Raw genomic sequence first — 24,928 nt, 5'->3', positions numbered from 1 at the left:
ACAGTCTTTACACAGGGCAAACACATCAGTATTAGTCCCCAGAAGGATGCATCCAAGAATTCCCAGAATGTAATCAACTTCCTAAAACATTGTAAAAATAAACTGCTCAGACATAAATTAACAAATTTAACTGGCAGTCTGACCATTGACATGTTTTTGTTCTGCTTAAAGTTTAGCACAAACTGGCTTGAATGACTGCTAAATGGCACTGTTGTTAAAAATCTAAGACGCCTTTCTTATCTGCAACAAACATCTGTCCTATATACTCAAAATGTCACCTTCTGTGTAGTAAAAAAATGCGTTCCATTTCAGACGATACTTAACATGGAAATTTCATGCACTAGATGGCCGAGTGCATTGTGTAAGCAATCAGGTTAACAAAAACTAAAGTTCTGGCAAACTTGCCACAAATTTGCCAATGCCACGGATTATTTTCACATGCAAATTAGCTTGTGATTCACCACAAATGTTTGCCAGAACTTTGCAGCTCTTCACCAATAGTGTTGAACCTGGAGCAAACCTATGAGTTCGCAGCAAAGCTCATTTGCATGTTAACAAAATGAGTGGTGAATTTGTGGCAAGTTTGCCAGAACTCTCGATTTTTGTCATTTGGGACACAGCTCTACTGAAATCAATTTTGAATAGCCTTGGAAGAAACAGACTAACATTTTAAATGAGACAACACATACTGTAGCTACATTTATAGCACATGGAAAGGAAGAAAACATGTTGTGCTACTCAGTCCCATCATCCAAATTTGCACCTCTGTCCTAAATGGCGTGCAAGATAAGAACAAGTTCATCCCATCATAATACGTGCAAAAAAAGACAACAGCATCTGTATGATATACTTTGGAATTTCCAGTGGAGCATGTGCATTCATGCTAATATGGTTAATATTTCCCAAAACCTCTTACACAACGGACGCAAAGGAGTTTGTGATGGTTCACTTTCTACTTTTTCATTTGAGCAAAAGTTCAAAAGAATGCAAGGCCGAAGCTGCCACAGCAGTTTTTAAAACATTTAAATCTTAAAGTTAAGTAATAACTGATTTTAAGGTAATGAATTTAGCTAGATGCTAACGCTTATGTAACCAGTCATGGTCAACCCACTCCGAGCAGCATCAGCCGGCATGGGAGGCAGACACACTAATGTGGAGGCTAAAGGCTACAGCCCTTCGCGTCAGTTGCTAGTGTGCATCTTGAGGCCAGGGGAGTGAATTTTACACATACCACACTACTATCACGTATCAGCTTGCTCCCGTTACACTTACAAGTAACAAACAATACTCGACAAGGGGGCTTGTGGTATTACGTCATGTTATGATGTGGTAATATGTCCCAATACTGGCACTATGTCTTACTTTCAAGCTTTTAGTTGAGTAATTTTACCTAAGGACATTTTACAGAGTGATCTAACACAAAGTCAACATTGCCATGTTTTCTTCACTGGATATTGCTGTCCGCTAGGTTAATGAAAAAGGGCTAACCAGTCTTCAGGAATTGCTTGGATTTTGTTGGTCATTATCAATTTTTATATTTGTTTGATATTGTCTGTGTGTGTTGGTTTGAGACTGACCGGTGAAGAGGTCTCCGTTGCTGTAAGCTTTGCCCCGGCCCTCTTCTTCGGTGGGCACAGCCAGCACCTGCTTAGCCGAGGTGCAGCCCATGGCCTCACTCCTTACCTCCTCTCACCATCTCACCTGAGAGAGAGAGAGAGAGAGAGAGATAAAGACACAGAGAACATATTTAAGAGGCTGACAGTGCACATGATTAAAGTCATCCTGTCAGAACTGACACACAGTTAGCACTATTATCCTCTCTGCTGGGTAGCTGTTACATACTACCAGTCACTAATGACACCAGAAAAAGAAAACACATTTGAGTTGAGCCTAAACAGACCCAGACATGTTTATCACAGCCTGAAGCCAGAGTTACAGATTCCTATTTTTTCTTTATTTACAACTGACATTAAGAACATGTGTATCTCCGAATCGAACCAGGTCCAAAACCAACATAAGTCACACAAACAGAACACAATCAGAATTAGAGACAGAATTTTTTTTTTTTTTACCAAGATTCACACTTTTCCACTTAATCGGTTCTTTAAATGGATAGATCACCCAAAAATGTAAATTCTGTCAGAATTTACTCACCCTCATTATGTTTTCCCAACCCGTACTATCCAATTGTGGAATACAAAATGAGATGTAAGGCAGAATGTTATTCTCAGTCACCATTCACTTTTATTACATCTTTTTCCATACAATGAAACTGAATGGTGAGTGAGGCTGTCATTTAGCTTAACTCATTTTGTGTTCCACAGAAAAAAAGAACATCTCCCTTGAGTATGTTAATGTGCTGATTGCATTTATTGCTTAAGTGAGAGGTTCCAGAAGTTATTATTATTACAGTTTAAATATTCATAATGCATGGTTTGTTTGGGGGTTGTTTTGGGGAGGTGAGCTTTTGCAATTTTTTTATTCATAGATAGTATAGAGACAGGACATCAAGAGGTGGGAGAGAAGGGACCAGGATTGGAAAATGACCAGGGCCAAACTCAATATTTTGTAGTACTCGCATTGCCCACTAGGCCAAGGCTCTGACTATAAAGCAAATGTTTTTTATTGTAGTAGTATAAAACATTATTTAGCTATAATTGTATTAAAAATCAGAAACAAAATAAATAAAACTCACTACATCACACTAGGGCTGCAACTAATGATTATTTTCATAATCGACTAATCTAACGATTATTAGAACAATTATTCGACTATTCAGGCGCTTATTGCAACGATTAATCATTTTTAGATATTTTAAAATATTTAAAAAAATAAATATTATAGGGGGCCTGGGTAGCTCAGCGAGTATTGACACTGACTACCACCCCTGGAGTTGCAAGTTCAAATCCAGAGTGTGCTGAGTGACTCCAGCCAGGTCTCCTAAGCAACCAAATTGGCCCGGTTGCTAGGGAGGGTAGAGTCACATGGGGTAACCTCCTCGTGGTCGCAATTAGTGGTTCTCGCTCTCAATGGGGCGCGTGGTAAGTTGTGCGTGGATTGCTGAGAGTAGCATGAGCCTCCACATGATGGGAGTCTCCACGGTGTCATGCACAACGAGCCACGTGATAAGATGCGTGGATTGACTGTCTCAGAAGCGGAGGCAACTGAGACTTGTCCTCTACCACCCGGATTGAGGTAACCGCGCCACTATGAGGACCTATTAAGTAAATACATTTTCTTCATGATAAGACATATTTCACATATTTTATGATTCGCTATGTTATAATCTAACTGCAGCAAACGCACGAGGAATGAGCATCTCTGCACGAGACAGTGTATCAGCCGGGTTTTCACGCGACTCATACTCTGACTGCACAGAGAAATGCCAGTTTCGGAGTGTGTGCTTATTTATACAACCCACTTCCTTATTATTGAAATTTAATAAAAGATGCATTAAAGATATAATGCCGGGGTGTTTCCTTTTTAGACGCTCTGACAGGCAAGTTTTGCTCAAGTAGAACACCAGGTACGGCTCCGCTTTATTTCACGTCAAGACTACACTGTTTCTAGATTTACTTATTTTGTATTTTTGTATAATAATTCCCTCATACTTTGCAATGTACATCACCACAATCTGTTTGAAAAGTTGGCGTGCGTCTGGACTGTGAGCTGTTCTTTCTTCCTCTCCTCAATCACGCGCCAGCTTAAGTGCTGCTCTCCCGTGTCATCATTAGCGTTTTAAATTATCTCATGTTGCGTTAAATGAGATCAAACAACTATGTGACAACGTAAATATTTGTCAAACATTTTTTATACATCACGCTGCATATGATCTACATGGCTTGATGACCCCAGTATGACTGCCTCACACAAAACGGAGGCAGAAAGAGGGGGAGAAAATGAGGACAAAACAGAGGAGAGAAACATCAGAAGCGCCGGCTACTCCTCCTCCTTGTCTCTATCCTTGTTTGAAGTCATCAGGAGGGCAGTGTTTACAGCTAAAGCTCTGGCTTTAGCAGCACGGGGCACAGGACAAAGCACCAGATGTACAGGAGAGTGAAAAGTGTGTGAACGTGTATGTGTGCAACCACAGGTCCGACCACTCTCTGCCTGCTAGTCTTGAGTAAACAAGATCTCCCTCTCAAGGCTGCTGAGGTTTGGTGCTCTATCCAGTAAAAGTGTAATCGGCCCCAGTAGGGGTTTTAGATGAGTATTTAGTTTTAGACCATCTCAGGTCTGAAAGGAAATGTTCCTGAGGTGCCATGAATTAAATATATAATAATTGGGTGGGACTCTCTGTTTGTTCGACCAATGGTAGACTTTAATAAAATGGCAGAAAAAGAACAAAACTAAAAGTACTTTAATGAATTTATAATTTTGTTAGCAAACAGAGCCAGAGAGAGTCTTTTCACACCACTTACCACTGAGACATAAACAAGAAGCTGGTGCCCATCTGGTCATTTTTTCTGGTACACTTCTCTTACGCAAACAGAGCGCTGATGTCTATGTTCTGTTAAAGCGCATGTGTGTATATACAGTATATGTACCTATATCAATGCCTGGATATGCATGTTCTTGTGTGTTACTGTACAGGTCATATTAGTGTCATGGGATGCTCATCGGCCAGATGTGAAACTGTGTCAATAGGACTTGGCTTAAGCGGTTGCTTAAACCTACCTACTGACAACATACACATTAACAACAGTGTTTTGTGTAATGCATTACTAAGTAATTAATTGCTTAATTAAATTACTTCTTCACTGAAAAAAGTATGGGATTCCTCTTAATTTTTCAGTAATTTAATTAGTTACTTCTGATGTAATTGCATTAAATACTGTATAGACTCTAAAACAATTCTATATAAAACAATAGTGAATTTAAAATCGAAATTTTAAATCTGTTTTCTAATTGAATGCAGCACCCTTAAATTCTTTGGCCAGTTCATGAATAATTTATTTGATTTTATATGATTTATTTGAAAGAATTAAAAGAACAGTTTCATGTCTATCCTTGTATTTTTCATCTGGTCGAGGTTGATCAGGGTTTTAGAAAGTAATTAGTAATAAGTAATGCAATTAGTACGGTAATCTAATTACAGTGTAGAAGATGTAATTAGTAGTTAGCAATTAATTACTTTTAGAGTAACTTACCCAACACTGATTAACAACGGTATACTGTTTGCGAACATTCAGATATCGGCCACACCACTGTGGGAGGCATTTAGATGAGCATTTTAATATGAGGACACACAAGACTACATGTAAAACTTTAACTAATGTGACATTAAAATGTGTTTCCAATGACTTCATGCCTCATTCTTGGAGTAGAATTCATACAAGATCAGTAAAAGTAGCTGTTTTAACTAGGGATGCACTGAAATGGAATTTCTGGGACAATACCAATAACCGATAATTCATGGCTCATTGTGGCCGATACAGATAACCAATATTTTAAAAAAAAAGTTGTAATTTTCAATCATTCAACCTGGAACTGATAGAGAAGTTATTAAAAGCTTCACATTTTAAAATAGGTGTCATTTAAAAGCTACTTAAGGTTTGACAGATGTAACGGACCATAAATGTGCCTATATTACAGATGTATGCTGATTTAAATGAGAAATAAATTACAAAGCACTTGCATAAATTACGGTATCCATTTACCATAATCCTGATGACTAGCTCACATAGAGAGAATAATGAACTACAAACAGCTGAAATGCATCAAACCAAAATGAGGCGATAAACTGCATGTAACGAATATTAAACAAGAAAACACACAAACCAAACATTAATCTCTGTATACATTGACTATTATTAGTGCCGGCAGACTGTGAGTGCAGCTTATGTATGTGCGTGCATTGAGCCTATGCGCGTATCATTCACTGACTCTTGCTACAGCGCTCATCTGTGACAGTTCCACTGTATAACTTATTAAATGTTCCAGTTTAATTTGTGCTTGGACTTGTTTTAATCACTGCTGTGATATAAGTAACGATGTGCTATTTCCCACATTCTGTTTATGTTTCATAAAGTAATACGCAAAAACGATAGCCCCCAAGTAACATACATAAAAAATAAAAATCGCGTTTTTGTTTATTGCCTCATTAAACAAACAGAATATGGAAAATGACTAAAACCAGCCCCAAAACAACGTAACACAGTGCAGAGATGTTGAAATAATCCTCACAGAGCAACATGAGCTTTGCTATCACTCACACAGACACGCTGTGTTTGCACGCGTACTGTCGCTTATGACTGCCCGAGTCTATGCCTGAACGAAAGATGCCGTCAGACAGTCAGAGAATTTCAGCCACAAGTAAATAAACCATAACAAATTAGCAGCGAAAATATCGGCGATAATAATATTTTGATTTTCCCGGTTATCAGCCAATAAAATATCGGCTGCCGATATATCGTGCATCCCTAGTTTTAACTACTCGATGATGAATATATATGGCCATAATATGCACCAGTTACCCTCTGTTATTGTATTTTTTTGATGACACTGATACTACTGCAAAGATGGACCCATTAGGGATGCTGCGATTATACGGTTTCACTATTAACCGCAGTTAAAAATGTCACAGTTAATTTAACCGCAATAATTTAGAATCTACGGTTAAAAACTGTGAAATGTTTTATTTGTACGTGGCAAAAATACAATGCATTTAATATAAAAATATATAAAAGTGTTTCGTGTAAGCCTCTCTTCTAGTGCCTGGATGGTTAGAGCAGCTATGGTTACAGATGGTGGCCACGTTGTGCTTGGCCAGGTGTCGCGGACTGAACGTGAACTTTTAATTCATGTGAAACTGGGGCTCACACACAAACTCCAAAACATGACAGAGGAATTCGATCTACCAGACTCGTGTCCACTGAAAAAGCGACTTAAAATCGGCTTTTTGGGAGCATTTGAATGACTGACTGAATACGATGGATGGAAAACATGCTGACAGAAGTGATATAAAGTTACACATCCTACAAATGGGACAGTATGTTCTACTTAGTCATCCAACAACCAACTAGCAAGTTTAATATTTTTAGCTGTGGTGCTTTTAAAAGGATGAACTGAAAGATACAACTTTTTGTAATGTTTAAGCATGCTGACAGCACACAGTACATTTACGTGTAGTTAGTTACTATTGGGTCTTAAATCATCCTCATTATTTAAAGCATTGCTTGAAAACAAATTCACCACATTCAACAATAAATGTCAATTTAAGTCATTATTGCACTTTGAATAGCCTGCTCTAAGATATGTTTCCTTTATTATGCATAGTCCACAGGTTTATTTGTGAGGCTTTTTGGACTGATTCAAGGACAGTATTTTTATGGAGTCTGTTGCCGATTCTTATAGTGGGGTGTCTGACGGACAACGGTTGATTAACGGTTAATCTTAAAGTTATGCAGATCTGAAGCGACTCCAAGCAATTCAGTTACACTGAAGCACATTTTGCACCTGGTATGCAGATAATCTGTGTTGCGTCTCTAATTATTTAGTCTACCTTCTATTTATTTATTGTATATTTAGCAGGTTTCCTTTTATATTCCTTTGCGCATAGAGTTCATATATCCCTAAGAAACACGTCGACTTACACATTCAATTGTGATATCTATTTTTTGCCTCAGTGCAGTTGAATAAAAAGAAAATTTGCAAATAATCGTAAAACCGGTTAATCACTATTTTTTTCTCAGATGGTAATCCAACCGTCAAAACCTCACACCGTGGCATCCTTATGATGTATATAAAGTGTTAATGGGAAGAACACAGACAAAAGATTGATAATAAAAGGCATATCTCACTTTGGGCATTTGTGTGAATGGCTTTCGTCTGCAGACAGCACATGAGTGAAGCAGCATATCAAACCGAGTGGATGGGTACTTGAGTATTTGAGAAGATTCGATTCCTTTTGTAGACTAATTAAACAAAAAATTACGGAAATTACAAAATTACAGTGACCTAAAAATAACCCCTGACAAAAGAAAAAATTGACTGATGTATGGGCACACAAATGAATAGCCTCTCTCAAAGACGGCCATGAAGATGAAGTAGAGCAGGATAACATCACACACCTACTACAATCACACACACACTCAGTACACACACATCCATTAAGTACACACCCTCAGCCACAGGGCTTTAAACTGTCTGAACAACCGCTTACCCTGAAAAACAGGCTGATCAGGAGAGAGCAAGAAACATGGAAAGGAGAGCACCAGTTGTTCGAATCTCAGCAGCAACGGGACGGCACAAACAACAAACCCCTCTCTGAGTAACCAAAGAGACTCATCTATTCATCTCCACCTGTGACCAAACAAGCAGGTCAGCAGCCCCCCACCATAATATTTACTCACCCGGCACGGCTGTAGCATCAACCCCTCGTCCCAGTTTAAACAGATCATCAGGCTGACAAGCCCGCAAAGCTCTGCCAAGACACACAAACTGTAAAACTGCTCAGAGTTGTCTCAGTTATCTTAAGACTAAGCCCTCTTTCTCTTTCATTCCTTCTGTCTGTCTTAAGCAGGGTGAGTGAGTGGCTGTTTGGGAGAGGAGAGATGTTGAAATAAAAGCACCAATATTTAAGAAAGGAATTCTCTAGCCATGAGAAGAGAGAGGAAGACAGAACACAAAAGGACTGAGGGAAAGACATAGAGATGAGGTTAAAGAAGGCAATGAGACCAAGAAAGTGACATGTGACATGTTCTTGGAAAATGTCTCAACACAAATGATCGTACAGATGACGTGGACTAATTGCATTAGGAAGGTGTTAAGCAGCCGGTACGAAGTTTTCCTGAATGTTTGCGCTGGCGAGATGTTACTAACCACTGAAACAAACTCAAAAACACCTTTGTTTTGGCCAGATTGTGTTCGAAATGATGTCATATCCGTTCGTTCTTTGATTTCATATGGAGTATGGGGACTTTACTTACTTTCACTCTTTAATTGTTCAGACACAAACAGAGACATATTTTCACCGGGCATAACGCCTGCTCAACCTACAAACAGATCTATCAATCCTAACTCTATCTCAAGGCATTCAAACAAGCGCACCATAACCAATAAATTGAACGTGAGTTTGCCAAGTAGGACATGTTCCAGGATCTACAGTGCCTTGCAAAAGTATTCAGACCTCTGACCAATTATCTCATATTTCTGAATTACAAATGGTGCATTGAAATTTCATTTTGTTTGATATTTTATTTTAAAACACTGGAACTCAAAATCAATTATTGTTAGGTGACATTGGTTTTATGTTGGGAAATATATATATATATATATATATATATATATATAAAAAATAAACTGAAATATCTTGCTTGCATAAGTATTCAACCCCTGTGCTGTGGAAGCTGCCAGGTTACACCGATGAAAGAAATTGCCCTAACGAGGACACAATTACTTTACCATCAGCATCCACCTGTGAATCATTAAAGTTGCAATCACATATTCTGGATAATCACATTGTTGAAGGATCATTGGTCAGGCTTTGATTCTGAAGGAAAATGAAGACCAAAGAGCATTCCATATAAGTTAGAGATAAAGTAATAAAAATGCATAGATTAGGGAAAGGGTAAAAATAATATATACAAATGTTTGGATAACCCAGTGAGCACAGTTGGATCAATAATCAGGAAGTGGAAGCTGCACCACACCACCCAGGCACTGCCAAGAAAAGGCTGTCCCTCAAAACTCAGCGCACTAACAAAAAGGAGACTTGTGAGAGAAGCCACAGAGAGGCCAACAATCACTTTGAAGGAGCTACAGAGTTCAGTGGCTGGGAGTGGAGTAATGGTGCACCAGTCAACCATATCAAGAGCATTGCATAATGTTGACCTGTATGGGAGTGTGGCAAGAAAGAAGCCGTTACTCAAAAAGTACCATCTGAAAGCACATCTGGAGTTTGCCAGAAAGCATGTGAGTGACCCAGCTGCAATGTGTGAGAAGGTTTTGTGGTCAGATGAGACCAAGATAAAGCTTTTTGGCCAAAACTCTAAGCGCGATGTGTGGCACAAACCTAACACTTCCTATGCCTTAAGACACACCATCCCTACAGTGAAGTATGGTGGTGGCAGCATCATGCTGTGGGGGTGCTTCTCATCAGCAGGGACTGGGCATCTTGTTAGAATTTAAGGAAGAATGGATGGAGCAAAATAAAGGGAAATACTGCAAGAGAACCTGCTTCAGTCTGCTAAAAAACTGAAGCTTGGGAGGAAATTCACCTTTCAGCAGGACAATTATCCCAAGCACAAGGCCAAAGCAACATTGGAGTGGCTCAAGAACAAAAAGATAAATGTCCTACAGTGGCTCAGTCAAAGTCCTGATCTCAATCCTATTGAGAATCTGTGGCACTATTTGAAAATTGCAGTCCACAAGCGTCACCCAACCAACCTGAACAATCTGGAGCAAATCTGCCAAGAAGAATGGGCCAAAATCACTTCGTCACTGTGTGCAAAGCTGGTATATATGTACCCCAAAAGACTTTAAAGTGGTTATTGCAGCAAAAGGTTGACCGACCAAATATTAATGTATGGGGGTTGAATACTTATGCAAGCAAGATATTTAAAAAAAATTATTTTTCATACAAATATTTCCCAACAAAAAAACAATGTCACCTTACAATAATTGATTTTGAGTTTCAGTGTTTTAAAATAAAATATCAATCAGAATGAAATTTCAATGTACCATTTGTAATTCGGTAATATGAGAGAATTGATCAGGGGTCTGAATACTTCTGCAAGGCACTGTATATCCTTGTCAGTCCTGGAACAATATTTTTTATCATTCAATTTGATTTTAGGGACATGGAAAAGGGTATGTTGAATTAAGCGTAGTGCTGGGGTTAAGGCCTTGTAAAACATTCTTATTAACCTATCGTTTCCCTCTTATTTTAGAGGTAGTTCATGGTTTTGGTTAGGAGAAGGAGTAAGTTTCTTTGACAGGAATGTTGTTCCAGGACCAACAAAATGTGTTGATCCAGGAACCCATCTTACTTGGCAAAATTACAGTGACCTAAAAATAACCCCTGACAAAAGAAAGAATTGACTGATGTATGGGGACACAAATGAATAGCCTTTCTAAAGGATGGCCGTGAAGATGAATCAAAGTGCGATAGCATCACACACTTACTACAAACACACACACTCAGTACACACACATCCAGTAAGTACACACCCTCAAAAAAGCCGCAGGACTTTGAGCTGTCTGAACAACCACTTACCCTGAAAAACAGGCTTATCAGGAGAGAGCAAGAAACATGGAAAGGAGAGCACCAGTCGTTCGAATCTCAGCAGCAACAAGACGGCACAAACATCAAACCACTCTCTGACTAACCAAAGAGACTCATCTATTCATCTCCACCTGTGACCGAACAAGCAGGTCAGCAGCCCCTCACCATAATATTTACTCACTGGCACAGCTGTAGCATCAACCCCACATCCCAGTTTAAACAGATCATCAGGTTGATAAGCCTGCAAAGCTCTGCCAAGACCCACAAACTGTAAAACTGCTCAGAGTTGTCTCAGTTATCTTAAGACTAAGCCCTCTTTCCCTTTCATTCCTACTGTCTGTCTTAAGCAGGGTGAGTGAGTGGTTGTTTGGGAGAGAAGAGATGTTTAAATAAAAGCACCACTTTTTAAGAAGGGAACTCTCTAGCCATAAGAAGAGAGAGGAAGAAAGCAGAAAATGACTGAGGGGGAGACATAGAGATGATGTTAACAGAGTGATAGAGGTGAGGAGAGGTCAGGGTCAAAGAAAAAGAACGAGAAACTGATCGCAAGTGTTTACATACAGTACTTTAATTCAAAGTCAGGAAATAAAACTATGTACATTTTCTGAAGAAAATGTGACGTGCTTGTCCATGTTGTGAAAACATGATCACATGGGAAGTCTGCATATCGCTACCTAGTGTTCCAGCACCCTGACATCTGCCCCATTCTGCCTAGTTACTGACAAGTTAATGAAATACGTATATAGTGTGTTAGATCAACTCACTTCTGACACCCCTCTGTACCCCTTTCACCTGGAAACTGGAGCTCACATGTGCCCATACGTTCAACAAACTTCCGGTTTCAGCCACTGGGCCAGTGCTTTGAATTTTGGTGATCACAGACAAAGTTTAGCTAAAAAAAATGTATCTCCAGTCAATTTGCAATGGGGTTTCAAGACTATAAACTAATCATGATCCCTACTAGGGCTGGGCGATATGACAATATATATCGTGGCAACGATATAAACTGTCAATAAATAGAGATTTTGCTATATTGTGTATATCACAATATGTAAATATCCATGTGCAAGGTGTGAGCATATTTACCAGAAGCACCAGTTATTTGCACGCGCTGGTTGATTAAAAAAAATAATAATAATATTTTACAGTTGTGCTCAAAAGTTTGCATACCCTGGCAGAAATTGTGAAATTTTGGCATTGATTTTGAAAATAGTCTTTTATTTAAGGATAGTGATCATATGAAGCCATTTATTATCACATAGTTGTTTGGCTCCTTTTTAAATCATAATGGTAACAGAAATCACCCAAATGGCCCTGATCAAAAGTTTACATACCCTTGAATGTTTGGCCTTGTTACAGACACACAAGGTGACACACACACAGGTTTAAATGGCAATTAAAGGTTAATTTCCCAAACCTGTGGCTTTTTAAATTGCAATTAGTGTCTGTGTTTAAATAGTCAATGAGTTTGTTAGCTCTCACGTGGATGCACTGAGCAGGCTAGATACTGAGCCATGGGGAGCAGAAAAGAACTGTCAAAAGACCTGCATAACAAGGTAATGGAACTTTATTTACAAGCACAATACTTGTTGACCCCTCTCCAAACATAGCGCTTATGGTTGTGACCATAAAGCTCTATTTTGGTCTCGTCACTCCAAATTACAGTGTGCCAGAAGCTGTGAGGCATGTCAAGGTGTTGTCAGGCATATTGTAACCGGGCTTTTTTGTGGTATTGGCTTCTTTCTGGCAACTCGACCATGCAGCTCATTTTTGTTCAAGTATCATCGTATTGTGCTCCTTGAAACAACCACACCGTGTTTTTCCAGAGCAGCCTGTATTTCTCCTGAGGTTACCTGTGGGTTTTTATTTGTATCCCGAACAATTCTTCTGGCAGTTGTGGCTGAAATCTTTCTTGGTCTACCTGACCTTGGCTTGGTATCAAGAGATCCTCGAATGTTCCATTTGTTAATAAGTGATTGAACAGTACTGACTGGCATTTTCAAGCCTTTGGATATCTTTTTATATCCTTTTCCATCTTTATAAAGTTCCATTATCTTGTTATGCAGGTCTTTTGACAGTTCTTTGCTGCTCCCCATGGTTCAGTATCTAGCCTGCTCAATGCATCCACGTGAGAGCAAACAAACTCATTGACTATTTATACACAGACACTAATTGCAATTTAAAAAGCCACAGGTGTGGGAAATTAACCTTTAATTCCATTTAAACCTGTGTGTTTCACCTTGTGTGTCTGTAACCAGGCCAAACATTCAAGGGTATGTAAACTTTTGATCAGGGCCATTTGGGTGATTTCTGTTATCATTATGATTTAAAAAGGAGCCAAACAACTATGTGATAATAAATGGCTTCATATGATCACTATCCTTAAATAAAAGGATAGTGATCAGTCATATTTTCAAAATCACTGCCAAAATTTCACAATTTCTGCAAGGGTATGCAAACTTTTGAGCACAACTGTGTATTGTTTTCATTATATAAGATTCTGGTCATATCACCCATCCTTAAAGGAATAGTTCACCCAAAAATGAAAATTTGCTGATAATTTACTCACCCTCAGGCCATCCAAGATGTATCTGAGTTTCTTTCTTCATCAAAACAGAATTTAAGATTTTTAGGATTTCATTTCAGGCCTCCTCCTCTAAACAATGCAAGTGAATGTACTCCATTATTTGACGGTCCAAAACGCATATTTAGGGTGCATCAAAATAATTCCCCCGACTCCAGTCGACAAATAAAGTTCTTCTGAACCTAAACGATTGATTTTTTTTTAGAAACAAAACAATACTTATATACTTTTTAACTACAAATGTTCGCTTCTGTACATCTCTGTGACGCGCGCTCATGAGAGGGATGACGTAAGCTCGCTGGTAAGGTCACATGGAGGAGCAGGCAGAAAGTGCGTCATTGTTTACAAGAGAAGGATCGCTGTACAAAAGTTTAATTGTCTTTGCTGTAGATTTGTATTTGTATAAGTGTATTGCTCAAAATGGTCGTTTGATGTGTGTATCCTGGATGCTTCAACCTTCAGAAACCCCAAAGCAAATGCATGCCGTGAAAAATATAAACTTTTCATCGATTGCCTATACATGATCAAGTGTGATTGAAGCTCTGGCTTATTGCGCTGAACCTGGATATCAGTACACCCCTACATTCTCTCAAATATTGGAGGGTGTGCAGTGAACATTTTACCCCTGAGGATTTCAGACCATAGAAAGAAACAAAGGGTCGATATCTGAATTAATTGGCTGTGCCTGTGCTGTTTTTCCAGTGAACTCAGGTATGTGTGGAAACTCACTGTCACGCCTCCCTCTTGCTCCGCTCCTCATCACCCGATTTCTAATTCACTGCACCTGCACTCAATTCACTCACTCATCGCTGCCTGCATAAATAACTCACCTTCACGCCACTTCACTGTCAAGTCTCACACAAAGGACTCGCAGTGTTTATTTACCTTTCTGTATTTGCTCTTGATCTTCCTCAATATCTGTTTAGTGCTTAGCCTGCTGTTTCGCCAGATACCTCTTCTTCAGTTTGTGAAGCTTCTCTTCTGTGTGATATCACCTGTACCATTGATCTCACTGTGTAAACCCTATAAATCTCAGTAAATGCTCTCGCACTTGGTTTCACTAACTACAACTTGTGTGGCTTGAATTCCTGACAGTCATATAGCCTATATATTTCTGCTAAAGAAAAGCACAAGTAGATAACGCAACGGCATTGCCCCGAAATAAAGGATGGTTATTTATTGCAGTAATGTTTTTTTATTATTATTTGTAAATTATTTTTTATTTTATTTTATATTGTTTGAAATTGTTTTGGACTGTTTTGGTTTGTGGACAGCACTTGGTCTGTGCTCTGTGCAAGTTTCTATTGTAAACAATGATGCGCTTCCTGACTCCTCCACGTGACGCGTGACCTTACGTCATCCCTCTCATGAGTGCGCGTCACAGAGATGTACGGAACTGAACATTTGTAGTTAAAAAGTATATAAGTATTGTTTTGTTTCTCAAAATAATCAATCGTTTGGGTTCAGAAGAATTTTATTTGTCGAATGGAGTTGTGTGGATTATTTTGATGCACCCTAAATATGCATTTTGGACTGTAAAAAAATGGAGTACATTGACTTGCATTGTTTAAAGGAGGAGGCCTGAATGTTTATGAAATCCTAAACATTTTAAATTCTGTTTTGATGAAGAAAGAAACTCAGATACATCTTGGATGGCCTGAGGGTGAGTAAATTATCTGCAAATTTTCATTTTTGGGTGAACTATACCTTTAATCCCTACAATGTAATCACTATCCTTCAATTTAAAAATTGCCAAACACTGAAAAATTGAAGTGATTCAAAAAACACATGACTAATAACAGACATACTCTGTAACTTAATAACGTCTGGCATATGAACATTAACACATTAAAGCATGATTTTCTGTGAAGCTTCTTTTTTTTTTTTTTTATTCAAACCCCTAAACCTATTTATGAGCAATATTAATAGTGAATCTTTCCATTGCCTAACAATACTGGTAATTGCCTGAGTGTACAAGCCAAGATAGTGTGCACTGCAATCGTGAAGTCTTACAGTAAACAGAATTGTTCTCTTCATCTCTTTTACTCTCTTGACGTACTGTACCACTCAAGGCTGTCTCATCACTGCCTGTATCTGAGTGGCTAAAACACTGACTTCAGCCCTCAACAACTGACACCTCTATAGTGTGTGTGTGCATGTGAGTGGCTGTTTAATGCTTTGTGCCTAAGCCACTACTGTCAAAAAAGGTCCCAATGACTCATAAATAACATCTCATATGACTAATGATATGGAACATAGAGTTTAGCTGTCTGTGACAATGGAACAGTTACTAATTTTTCTTTTAATACATTAGCATCTACAAAACAACACACCTTTGTGTTTTTCCTTTGTGTGATTACTAATAAAGTACCATCTCTCCCCCAGTAAGCACACACACACAGGGCTAAAGCTTTGTGGGAATTTCCTCAGGGGTCAGGTCTGTATTTTTTCAGTATCCATCTCTATAAAGCTGACAAGCGCCTCCTAATTCTGCCTATAAATATTCATTTCAAATTAGAAAACCATCTATTATATACCAATTCTATGCCTGCTGCCAGATAATTGGTATGTCTGTTTCCTGTAAGTATATACAGTACACAAACAGCTCCGCAGTCTCTATAATGAGCTCTTGAAAGTCTCAAATTGAAAATCCCTCCCACTGTGCAAAACTCATTTACATCCCTTTACAAAATGTTTGCTAATTCAGCTAAATTTGAATAACGTTTAAAAATGTCATGCTTCCTTTACAATGGCACTGTAGGCAGACAGCACTGTTGTTTCAAACATTTAAAGGAATAGTTCACCCAAAAATGAAAATTCTCTCATTATTCACTTACCCTGATGCCGTTCCAGATGTGTATTAGATCCAGACCGATATGGGATTTTTGAGACTGATATCAATTTTAGAGAGGGAAAAATTCATGGTTACCGATATAGTGGACGATATAGTTAATTTTTGTGCTGGAATGAAAACAGACCTTTTCTTTGTGGATTTTTCACAGATTTTGCACCGATATGACTATGCAAAGGTACTCAGAAGGCTGCTTTCTTAAACAAATATTTTTATCAAAGAATATTTGACATTATTATTATACATTGTCATCAAATTCTAGAAATGAACACAGAGAAAATAAAGAATAAATAAAAATACAATAAATAGCTTAATAAACATCAGTACTGTATGTTTAGTGTAAGTCAATTGCTGACCATTTAAATAAAGAATAAATAAATAAAAAAACAAATAGCTAAATAAACATCAGTACTGTATGTTTAGTATAAGTCAAATACTGACCATTACAATAAAGAATAAATACAAATTTAATAAATAGCTAAATAAACATCAGTAATACTGTTTAGTATCAGTCAAATGCTGACATTTAAATAAAGAATAAATAAAAATAAAATAAATAGCTAAATAAATATCAGTATTACTGTTTAGTATCAGTCAAATACTGACTATATTAATACTGCAGAGACGAGATAAAGAGCAGCAGCGGTGTTACACCATATTCTGCTATACAAATTCAGGGGAAACTTTCAACGGTGGTAAACCAGACTTTTAAATATTACATTTTGTAAATGCAACGACTGGAATTGTTCGGTTGAAGGGGGTACCAAACTGTGAATCCTGAACAAAACAGTTTGGTGAATACATGTTTACTCATTAGCTTCCACTCAGCTGACAACAAGTTTAGCTTCGTTATTAGCTAGTTAGCTATAAGCTCGTTGTCAAAGAGAGTAAAAGATGGACGTTGTTTATTTTACGTTCCAGCATTGTGTCTCACCAACTAAGTAATAACATAGCGTGAAATCAACACTCAACAGACACAATCCACCACCGCACCATTGTCTGCTGAGCTGCAAAAAGATGCTCTGACAAACTACAGCTGGCTAACATAGCAAACAATAGCAAAGATAAACATAAGTGACATGGTTGTCAGGGACAGGGTTAATGTTATATTAGTAATATTGAAAAGGGAAAATGATGGGGTCATTGTTTATTAACTTTCTAGTATGTATTTCACAAACTAGTTAGCAGCTTACCTCCGCCCTGTCTGCAGAGCCACCGTCAGTTCAGCTCTGAAAACAATGGAGTCAGCGCGCGCTTTGCTGGACAAACTACGTAATGAAATATCGGCTGACCGATATATCGGTTGGGCGCTAATGTGTATGACTGTCTTTCTTAAGCAGAACACAAATTAAGATTTTCAGAAAAATGTTGAAGATCTGTAGGTCCTTATAATGCATGTAAACAGGTGCCATCAGGTTGCTGGCTATTTGACGGTCCAAAAGGCATATTAGGCAGCATAAAAGTAATGCACCTCGACTCCAGTCGATCAATTCATATCTTCTGAAGCAAATTTATAGGTTGGTGTAAGAAACAAATTGATAATTAAAATGTTATTAACTTTAAAAAAATCGCTTCCTGCCAGCAGTCGACGCATCAGTGACACGAGTACTATGGCGCATTCACGCGAGAAGTCATAAGCATGCGCTCTGTATACAACAGAGGAACGAAAATCATGCGAGGGTTTATTTCAAACAGCATCCCAGCACTGGCCGGAAGCAACAATTTAAAGTTAAACTTTTTAATGATCGATTTGTTTCTTACACCAACCTATCAATTTGCTTCAGACATTAACTGATCGACTGGAGTCATGCAGATTACGTTTATGCTGCCTAAATATGCCTTTTGGACCATCAAATAGTCTTCTGAAGCAAATAGTCATACACATCTGGGATGACAATGTGAATAATGAAAGAATTTTCATTTTTGGGTGAACTATACTTTTAAAGGGACAGTTCACAAAAAACAAAACAAAAAAATCATCATTTACTCACCCTCAAGTTGTTCCAAACTGTATGCAATTTCTTTCTTCCATGAAACACAAAAAGAAGATGTTAGACAGAATGTTAGACTCAGTCACCATTCACTTTCATTTCATCTTTTTTTCACCCAATAAAAGTAAATGGTGACTGAGACTAAAAGCCAAAGTATACTTCGGTTGTCCACATTGGTGATCGCTCCACGCAAAGTATGCGTGACACAAATTTCGTCATCAGCACAGTCCACGTGGCACAGCTTCTCTCAACACACGGACAGCCCTCATTTGTGCGCATCGTCGCCATGTGCCTGCAGTTGACTGTACTAAAAGAGTATCGCAAATCAGTAATAGTGTGCATGTGACAAACGCCTTCGTATTCGTTCGCAGTCAGAAGAATAAGCCTATACTTTGAAAGGCAACACAGTCATCCTGGCACGATCCGATCTGGAACACACAAAAACAAAGTACACCAGGGCCTTAACATTCTGCTCAACATCTAATTTTGAGTTCCATGGAGCATTTCCCTCTGTCGCAACAGGAAACACAACGGCACCCTGATGGTGGAAGGATGTCTACATTTGACAGGAGCAGAGATGGACATTTGATCTGCATCATATCAAAACTGCAATTAGCAGTTAGTCACACGCACACCACACTTCAGCCTGACTTCAACCCCATGGAACACAAGTATGACAAATGCACAAACTCAAAAGTCATATATGTAACAGTTAGAGTACTGCCTATTAGGGGTGCACCAATCGATCAGCCAACGATCTAAATCGGCCGATCGTCGTATTAAGTCTGTGATCAGCAGATTGTGCCTAGAATCAGGGCCAATATTTTTTGCAGCATGCAGGGGATCACTCATACACTGCTAAATGAATGAGTGCTTTCTCAGCCCTTGATGCATGACAGTGTGGCCTCTGGAGGGGGAATTGTTGGCAATTCTCAGTATTCACGAATTTAAACTTTCAGACATGCTGTTATTCAGATCAATATGCTGTTTTTTTTTTTGTGTAAGAATTACAGATGTATGTATATTAAGTTGCCCATTTTCTAGAGTCATTACGGTAGTAATTCTGACTCGCTGCACAGTGAGCACGAAGAGGATAAAGAGACTGCAAACAAAAACTAATTAAACAACAAATAAACATGCATATACAAATCTGAGTATACGTGATGTAACGTGAGTCGTGACAATCAGACGTTGTGTTGAGCGATAGAGACTGAGCGATCATGAGCACTCAGCTTCACTCTCTCCAATATGCTCACTCGCGGTGTCAATCAAACACGCGCGCTCTCCAGGTAATCTCAATATCTCATCTGTCACTCTTCTCAGCGCTATTCTGTGAGGAGCCCAATTTAAATCAGATTAATGTTGGTCACATTTTGAACATTTTAACCATAATGGCACCAAGACGCCTTCTTCACACATTTGCTTAATAATTAGTTATTTGTGTTACAGCAAAATGCCAAAGCATATCATAGATATTAATGATTTCTCACTGGAGCAGTTTTAGAGCTTGTAATGGATAGATTTTCTTATTTTTGAACATATCTCTGCTGTGTGTGATGCTCTCATGGTTTTTACTGCTTACCAGTATGTCACAATGGCCTTTTGATATTGACAACAGAACTATTCATAACTGTTTTAAAACAAATAAATGTTAGCAATTCACAATTAATTTTTACAGCCTTTATTATAATGTCAGTTCATAAAATTACAATTGTTCATTGTTAGTTCATATTAGGGCTGAAATGATTAGTCGACGTTATCGACAACGTCGACAATAAAAAATTGTCGACAAAAATTTTCGTTGCCGAATAGTCGTTTGATCTTAACGTAACATAAGATCATATGAAACTCTAATGATTGCACACAAGAGCAGCACTGCAGCTTGCGCCTGACTGAGGAGAGGAAGAAAACACATCTCACAGTCCAGACACACTCTAAGCTTTCCAAACAACTTCAGGTGATGTAGATCGCAAAGTATGAGGGAATTATAATGCAAAAATACAAAATAAGTAAATACAGAAGCACTCTTGTTGTGGAATAAGCAGAGCCGGAGCTGACGCTCAGCTTAATCAAAACTTGCGTGTCGAGCATCTTTAAAGGAAACACCCCGGCGTTACATCTTTAATGCAGTTTATTTAATGCGTTTTAGCTTTATTAAAGTTACAATTATAAGGAAACTGGCATTTCTCTGTGCGGTCAGCGCCTCTTCTATGAGTTGCGCGAAGTGTCTAAGGGGGAGAGATTGAAACTACACCCGGCTGAGGTACACTCTGTTGCAGGGACGCTCATCCTTCGAGTGCGTGTGCTTAATACAGATAGATTATAATGTGATGGTAACTTATTGAATCATAATATATGTCACTGTGCATTTCTTATCGTGAAGAAAATTGGCAAAACGCAGCTTTATTAATAAGAGAGAGTTTGTTTTTTTGTGAGTTAAAGATGGATTGAAGTGAACAAAAATGTGAAAGAGGGTAGTCTTCACCCGTTATACACTGCAACAAAATTAATTTGTTATTTGTTTTTGTTTTGGCTTGTTTTCCAATATAAATATCTAAAACTCCTTTAAAACAACATACATTTAATTAGCAGCTATACTGCAGAATAATTATTTTTTTTATCTGAGAATGTTGAATATAATATTAAAAATACAAATATTTTAAAACATCTAAAAATCCTTTAAAAAAAAAAAAAGATGCATTCACCTGAGAAGCAGCATATAAGATATTTAGACTTGCTTTTAGAGAATACATCTTGAAAATAAGTTTATTTTGTCTTTACTGCACTCGCAGAAGTATAACCAAGTGAAAAAATACACTTATATATAAAATACACTTATATTTAAGATACATTCTCTTAAAGCAAGTCTAAATATCTTATATGTTACTTCTCAAGTAAATGTATCTTGTTTTAAGGATTTTTAGACTATTTTAAATGGAAAAAAGACAAATACACTTGATAACAATAGGATTTTTTTGTAGTGAAATTTTTACTGAATTAAACATAATTTAATTCAACCTTTAATTCAGTGAATGTCATTTAGAGGTATTTTTAAAAGATGATTTTGTCCTCTTTATTGTTAGCAAGCACATTTAATACAACCTTTTAAGTCGGGGCACAAGCTGAATAGTCGGTTTAGAGCTAATGATTAATCATTGCAATAATCGCCCGAACAGTCGAATAATCATTCTAATAACCGTTAGATTAGTCGATTTTCAAAATAATCGTTAGTTGCAGCCCTAGTTCATATTAGTTCATAGTGCATTAACTGTTAACTAAAACAACTTTTGATTTTATAAATGTATTTGTATATGTTGTAACTAACATTAAGTGCATTAGTTCATGTTAACTACAGTAATGTTTTTAAATAATTTTAACAAATGGAACCTTTTTGTAAAGTGTTACTGTAATTTTACTGTGTGGGGCATAAACATATAACTGCACAATATAACTTGCAAAAGTGTGGCAAAGGGCACTTTTTAAAAAAATCAGTATCGGCCTCATTTTTGACGGGAATGAAATTGAGGCTGTGAGAGATAAACTTACCGTCTCTTCAATGACATGGGCTGTATAAAGCTATATAAAGCTCTTAGAACACATCTAACTTTCCACAACTCATGCTGTCATTTCCTGGAAAGATAATGTTTCACCAGCGGAACAATACAACCAACTGTACAACCCACTGAAGAGACTGTACATCTATTCCTCACAGTCTCGTTGTCATTGTAGGTAGTCATTTTATTCATGAGAGGCACAAGAACCAATAAAGTTAATGTCATTGACATCAAACCTGGTGCGAAGCTTCATTTTTGAATATACGCAAACGCAAATGAGATTTGAGAGCTAAATTACGGGCTACTCCACACATTAAGCTATTGTACTGCTTTGTAAGACTTGGAACAAAGTGTAACAGTCATAGACTACTTTATAATTCTTCTATGGTCATTTTTGCAGCTCAACAACAGTTCCCATCCTCTTCACTATCACTGACAAAAAAGAGCCCCAGAACATTCTGCAGAACATTTCCTTTTGTGTTCAGCAGAAGAAAGTAAGTCATACAAGTTTGGAATGACATGGGTGAGTAAATGACGACAGATTTTTCCGCACCACCACATACTGCAAAAGAGTCTTTCAGATGTGGTTATGCTGTCAGCATCAAGAGTCAGCGTACTAAAAAGCAAAATTTGCAATACCACACACACATTATCATAAACACAACACACAGTACTCCGACACTGCCACAGGGCCCTCCCACATAGACCTCCAGTCACTATGGTAACCTCCTCTCTGAGTGATGACACCCTGACATTGCATCATAACCCCGTGAGCTAACTGGGTTGCTTTATCAAGTCCCATGAACCAAGCGGGAGAAACTGAATAAAACAGACAGAGCAAGAGATGGGTGCTGTGGCTGTGAAGAAGTGACCAAGAGGACGCATCACAGCCGCTATTAATAGCCATTCTGACTCTTCAGTCACCAGAACAAAAGCCATATGTGCGCAGAGCATCACGTACCGCTCATGGATTAGAGAGACAGATGGAGGTGTCAGACTGATGAGAGACCCAGCCATGTCCCCTATAGGTTCCTTACAGGCCGAGCAAAACGCATAGTGTACACAGCTCCACCTAGACTTAAAGAAATGTTCTAGATTCAAAACATTTTACGCTCAATTAACAGCATTTGCGGAATAATTGTTTTTATTACCCCAAAAAACGTTCAATTCATCCCGTTTGTTTAAAAAAAGCAAAAAGTGTGGAAGTGAATGGGGCCAGTTAGTAACTATTAAAATTCACACCGTTTCAAATGTATAGCAACAAGACACAAACATAATACATTCTAACATGATTTCAGTGTAATGAAATCAGAGATTTAATGGCATGTTACGTCGTCATGACAACACATTTGTAATATTAGATATAACTTTACACAGATAATGTTAGTAAGCAATTTTGTCACACTAAAATCATGTGAACACGTATAATGTTTACATCTTGTAGTTATACTTTTGAAACAGTGTGCATTTTAACGTTTATAGACTGGCCCCATTCACCTCCATTGTAAGTGCCTCAGCTTTAACCTCTATTTTTTCTCAATAAACGAGGTACGAGTCAAAACTATTTATGTGGTAATCAACATTATGCCACAATGCTGTCAGTTGAGCTTAACTTAAAACCGGAACCATTCCTTTACACATGTTTCCCATTCAAACATAACGCTAAATAGCGACAATAATGCAAATATGAAAGCACTGTGACAGAACGACACACACAGCTGCGTCCAGCTGCGCCAAGGCGGAGACAGAGGGCGCATTGTCTGCCCGCAGTACAGTGGACACACACGTGTATTAGTGCATGCATGCCAGCCCAGGTGTCTTTTTGTTTTCAAAGCGTCCAGTCCTACATCAGCGGAGCAGGTCTGGGGACTGGGGGGAAATCAATAAATGTCCATGAAATGCGACAGAAATCTCACAAAAACCAGCCACTGCAACATCTATCTCCCATACCCCCTGGCTGTCTCAAAATCTAGTGAGCTGCCAACATAATTTTGGAGAACCCAAATTTGTGTCTATCTGTGCAGCTCACTCGGTTTTAAGGCACAGCCCATGATTCCACTGTGCAGCTCGGAATAATTGCTTCTCAAAGATCAGATCGAACTGATCATCCATGAAAAGAGAACAGCCAGCCAGGCAGAAGTAGCAAAAGCCAGGAGTCGATTCGCCAAAGACCAACAACAAAGACACGCAAACGGCTTGAATGTACGACTGAAAATCAGCACTCCCTAAATGCACGCAGAAATCCCGTTCAAAGTGCATAAATTACAGTGAAACACTCACTTGTTAGAAGTGACCCGCTCGGTCCACTGGCGGCGGCTCACGCTCACTCTCTCGGACGGGCGGACAGGAGGAATGAGCGCTGGCTGGGCCGGCTCTAGTGATGTGGACCGCTGGCTGATAGCCCGCACTCCTGATTTGCTCGAGGAAATGCAGCCATCTTGCTGATGGCTCGTGTGGCAAACCAACCACACGCCTAGACGCATGAGGGGAGGAACTATTCAAATTATCCTGAACATTCTCCACACATCAGTTGCATGTCTTAAAAAGGGAGCTTTATTAGTATGATGATGCTTTCTTCATAAATAATGATAATTGCTCAAGCCAATAAATGATACGAAGCGTGTACCGATATGATGTAATACAAATCTATGTAAACCCTGTATATTTGTAAACTGTTTCATTACAATAAAGTTAAATTCGTTAACAAATAGTTTACTAAAT

At 38.3% G+C, this 24,928-nt stretch overlaps 1 protein-coding gene across 3 annotated transcripts in view; it reads right to left on the bottom strand.

Moving 5' to 3' along the window:
- The window catches only part of LOC127424519 (uncharacterized protein C1orf21 homolog), a 44,195-nt gene extending 19,550 nt beyond the window's left edge, over positions 1-24,645 (bottom strand). The window contains exons 1-3 of one of the 3 annotated variants that reach the window (XM_051669823.1): positions 24,488-24,645; positions 18,654-18,687; positions 1,578-1,701 (exon numbers count right to left, since the gene is read on the bottom strand). In XM_051669823.1, coding sequence (XP_051525783.1) covers positions 1,578-1,668 — 91 coding nt within the window. In that variant the 5' untranslated portion in view covers positions 1,669-1,701; positions 18,654-18,687; positions 24,488-24,645. The remainder of the gene's footprint in view (positions 1-1,577; positions 1,702-18,653; positions 18,688-24,487) is intronic. The other 2 variants (XM_051669824.1, XM_051669822.1) reach the window with 2 other exon arrangements.
- Between the last annotated feature and the right edge of the window lie 283 nt (positions 24,646-24,928).

The sequence above is a fragment of the Myxocyprinus asiaticus genome, chromosome 33 (genome assembly GCF_019703515.2).
Source record: "Myxocyprinus asiaticus isolate MX2 ecotype Aquarium Trade chromosome 33, UBuf_Myxa_2, whole genome shotgun sequence".
In the NCBI taxonomy this organism is placed as follows: Eukaryota; Metazoa; Chordata; class Actinopteri; order Cypriniformes; family Catostomidae; genus Myxocyprinus; species Myxocyprinus asiaticus.
This window is presented reverse-complemented; position numbering and strand designations above follow the sequence as displayed.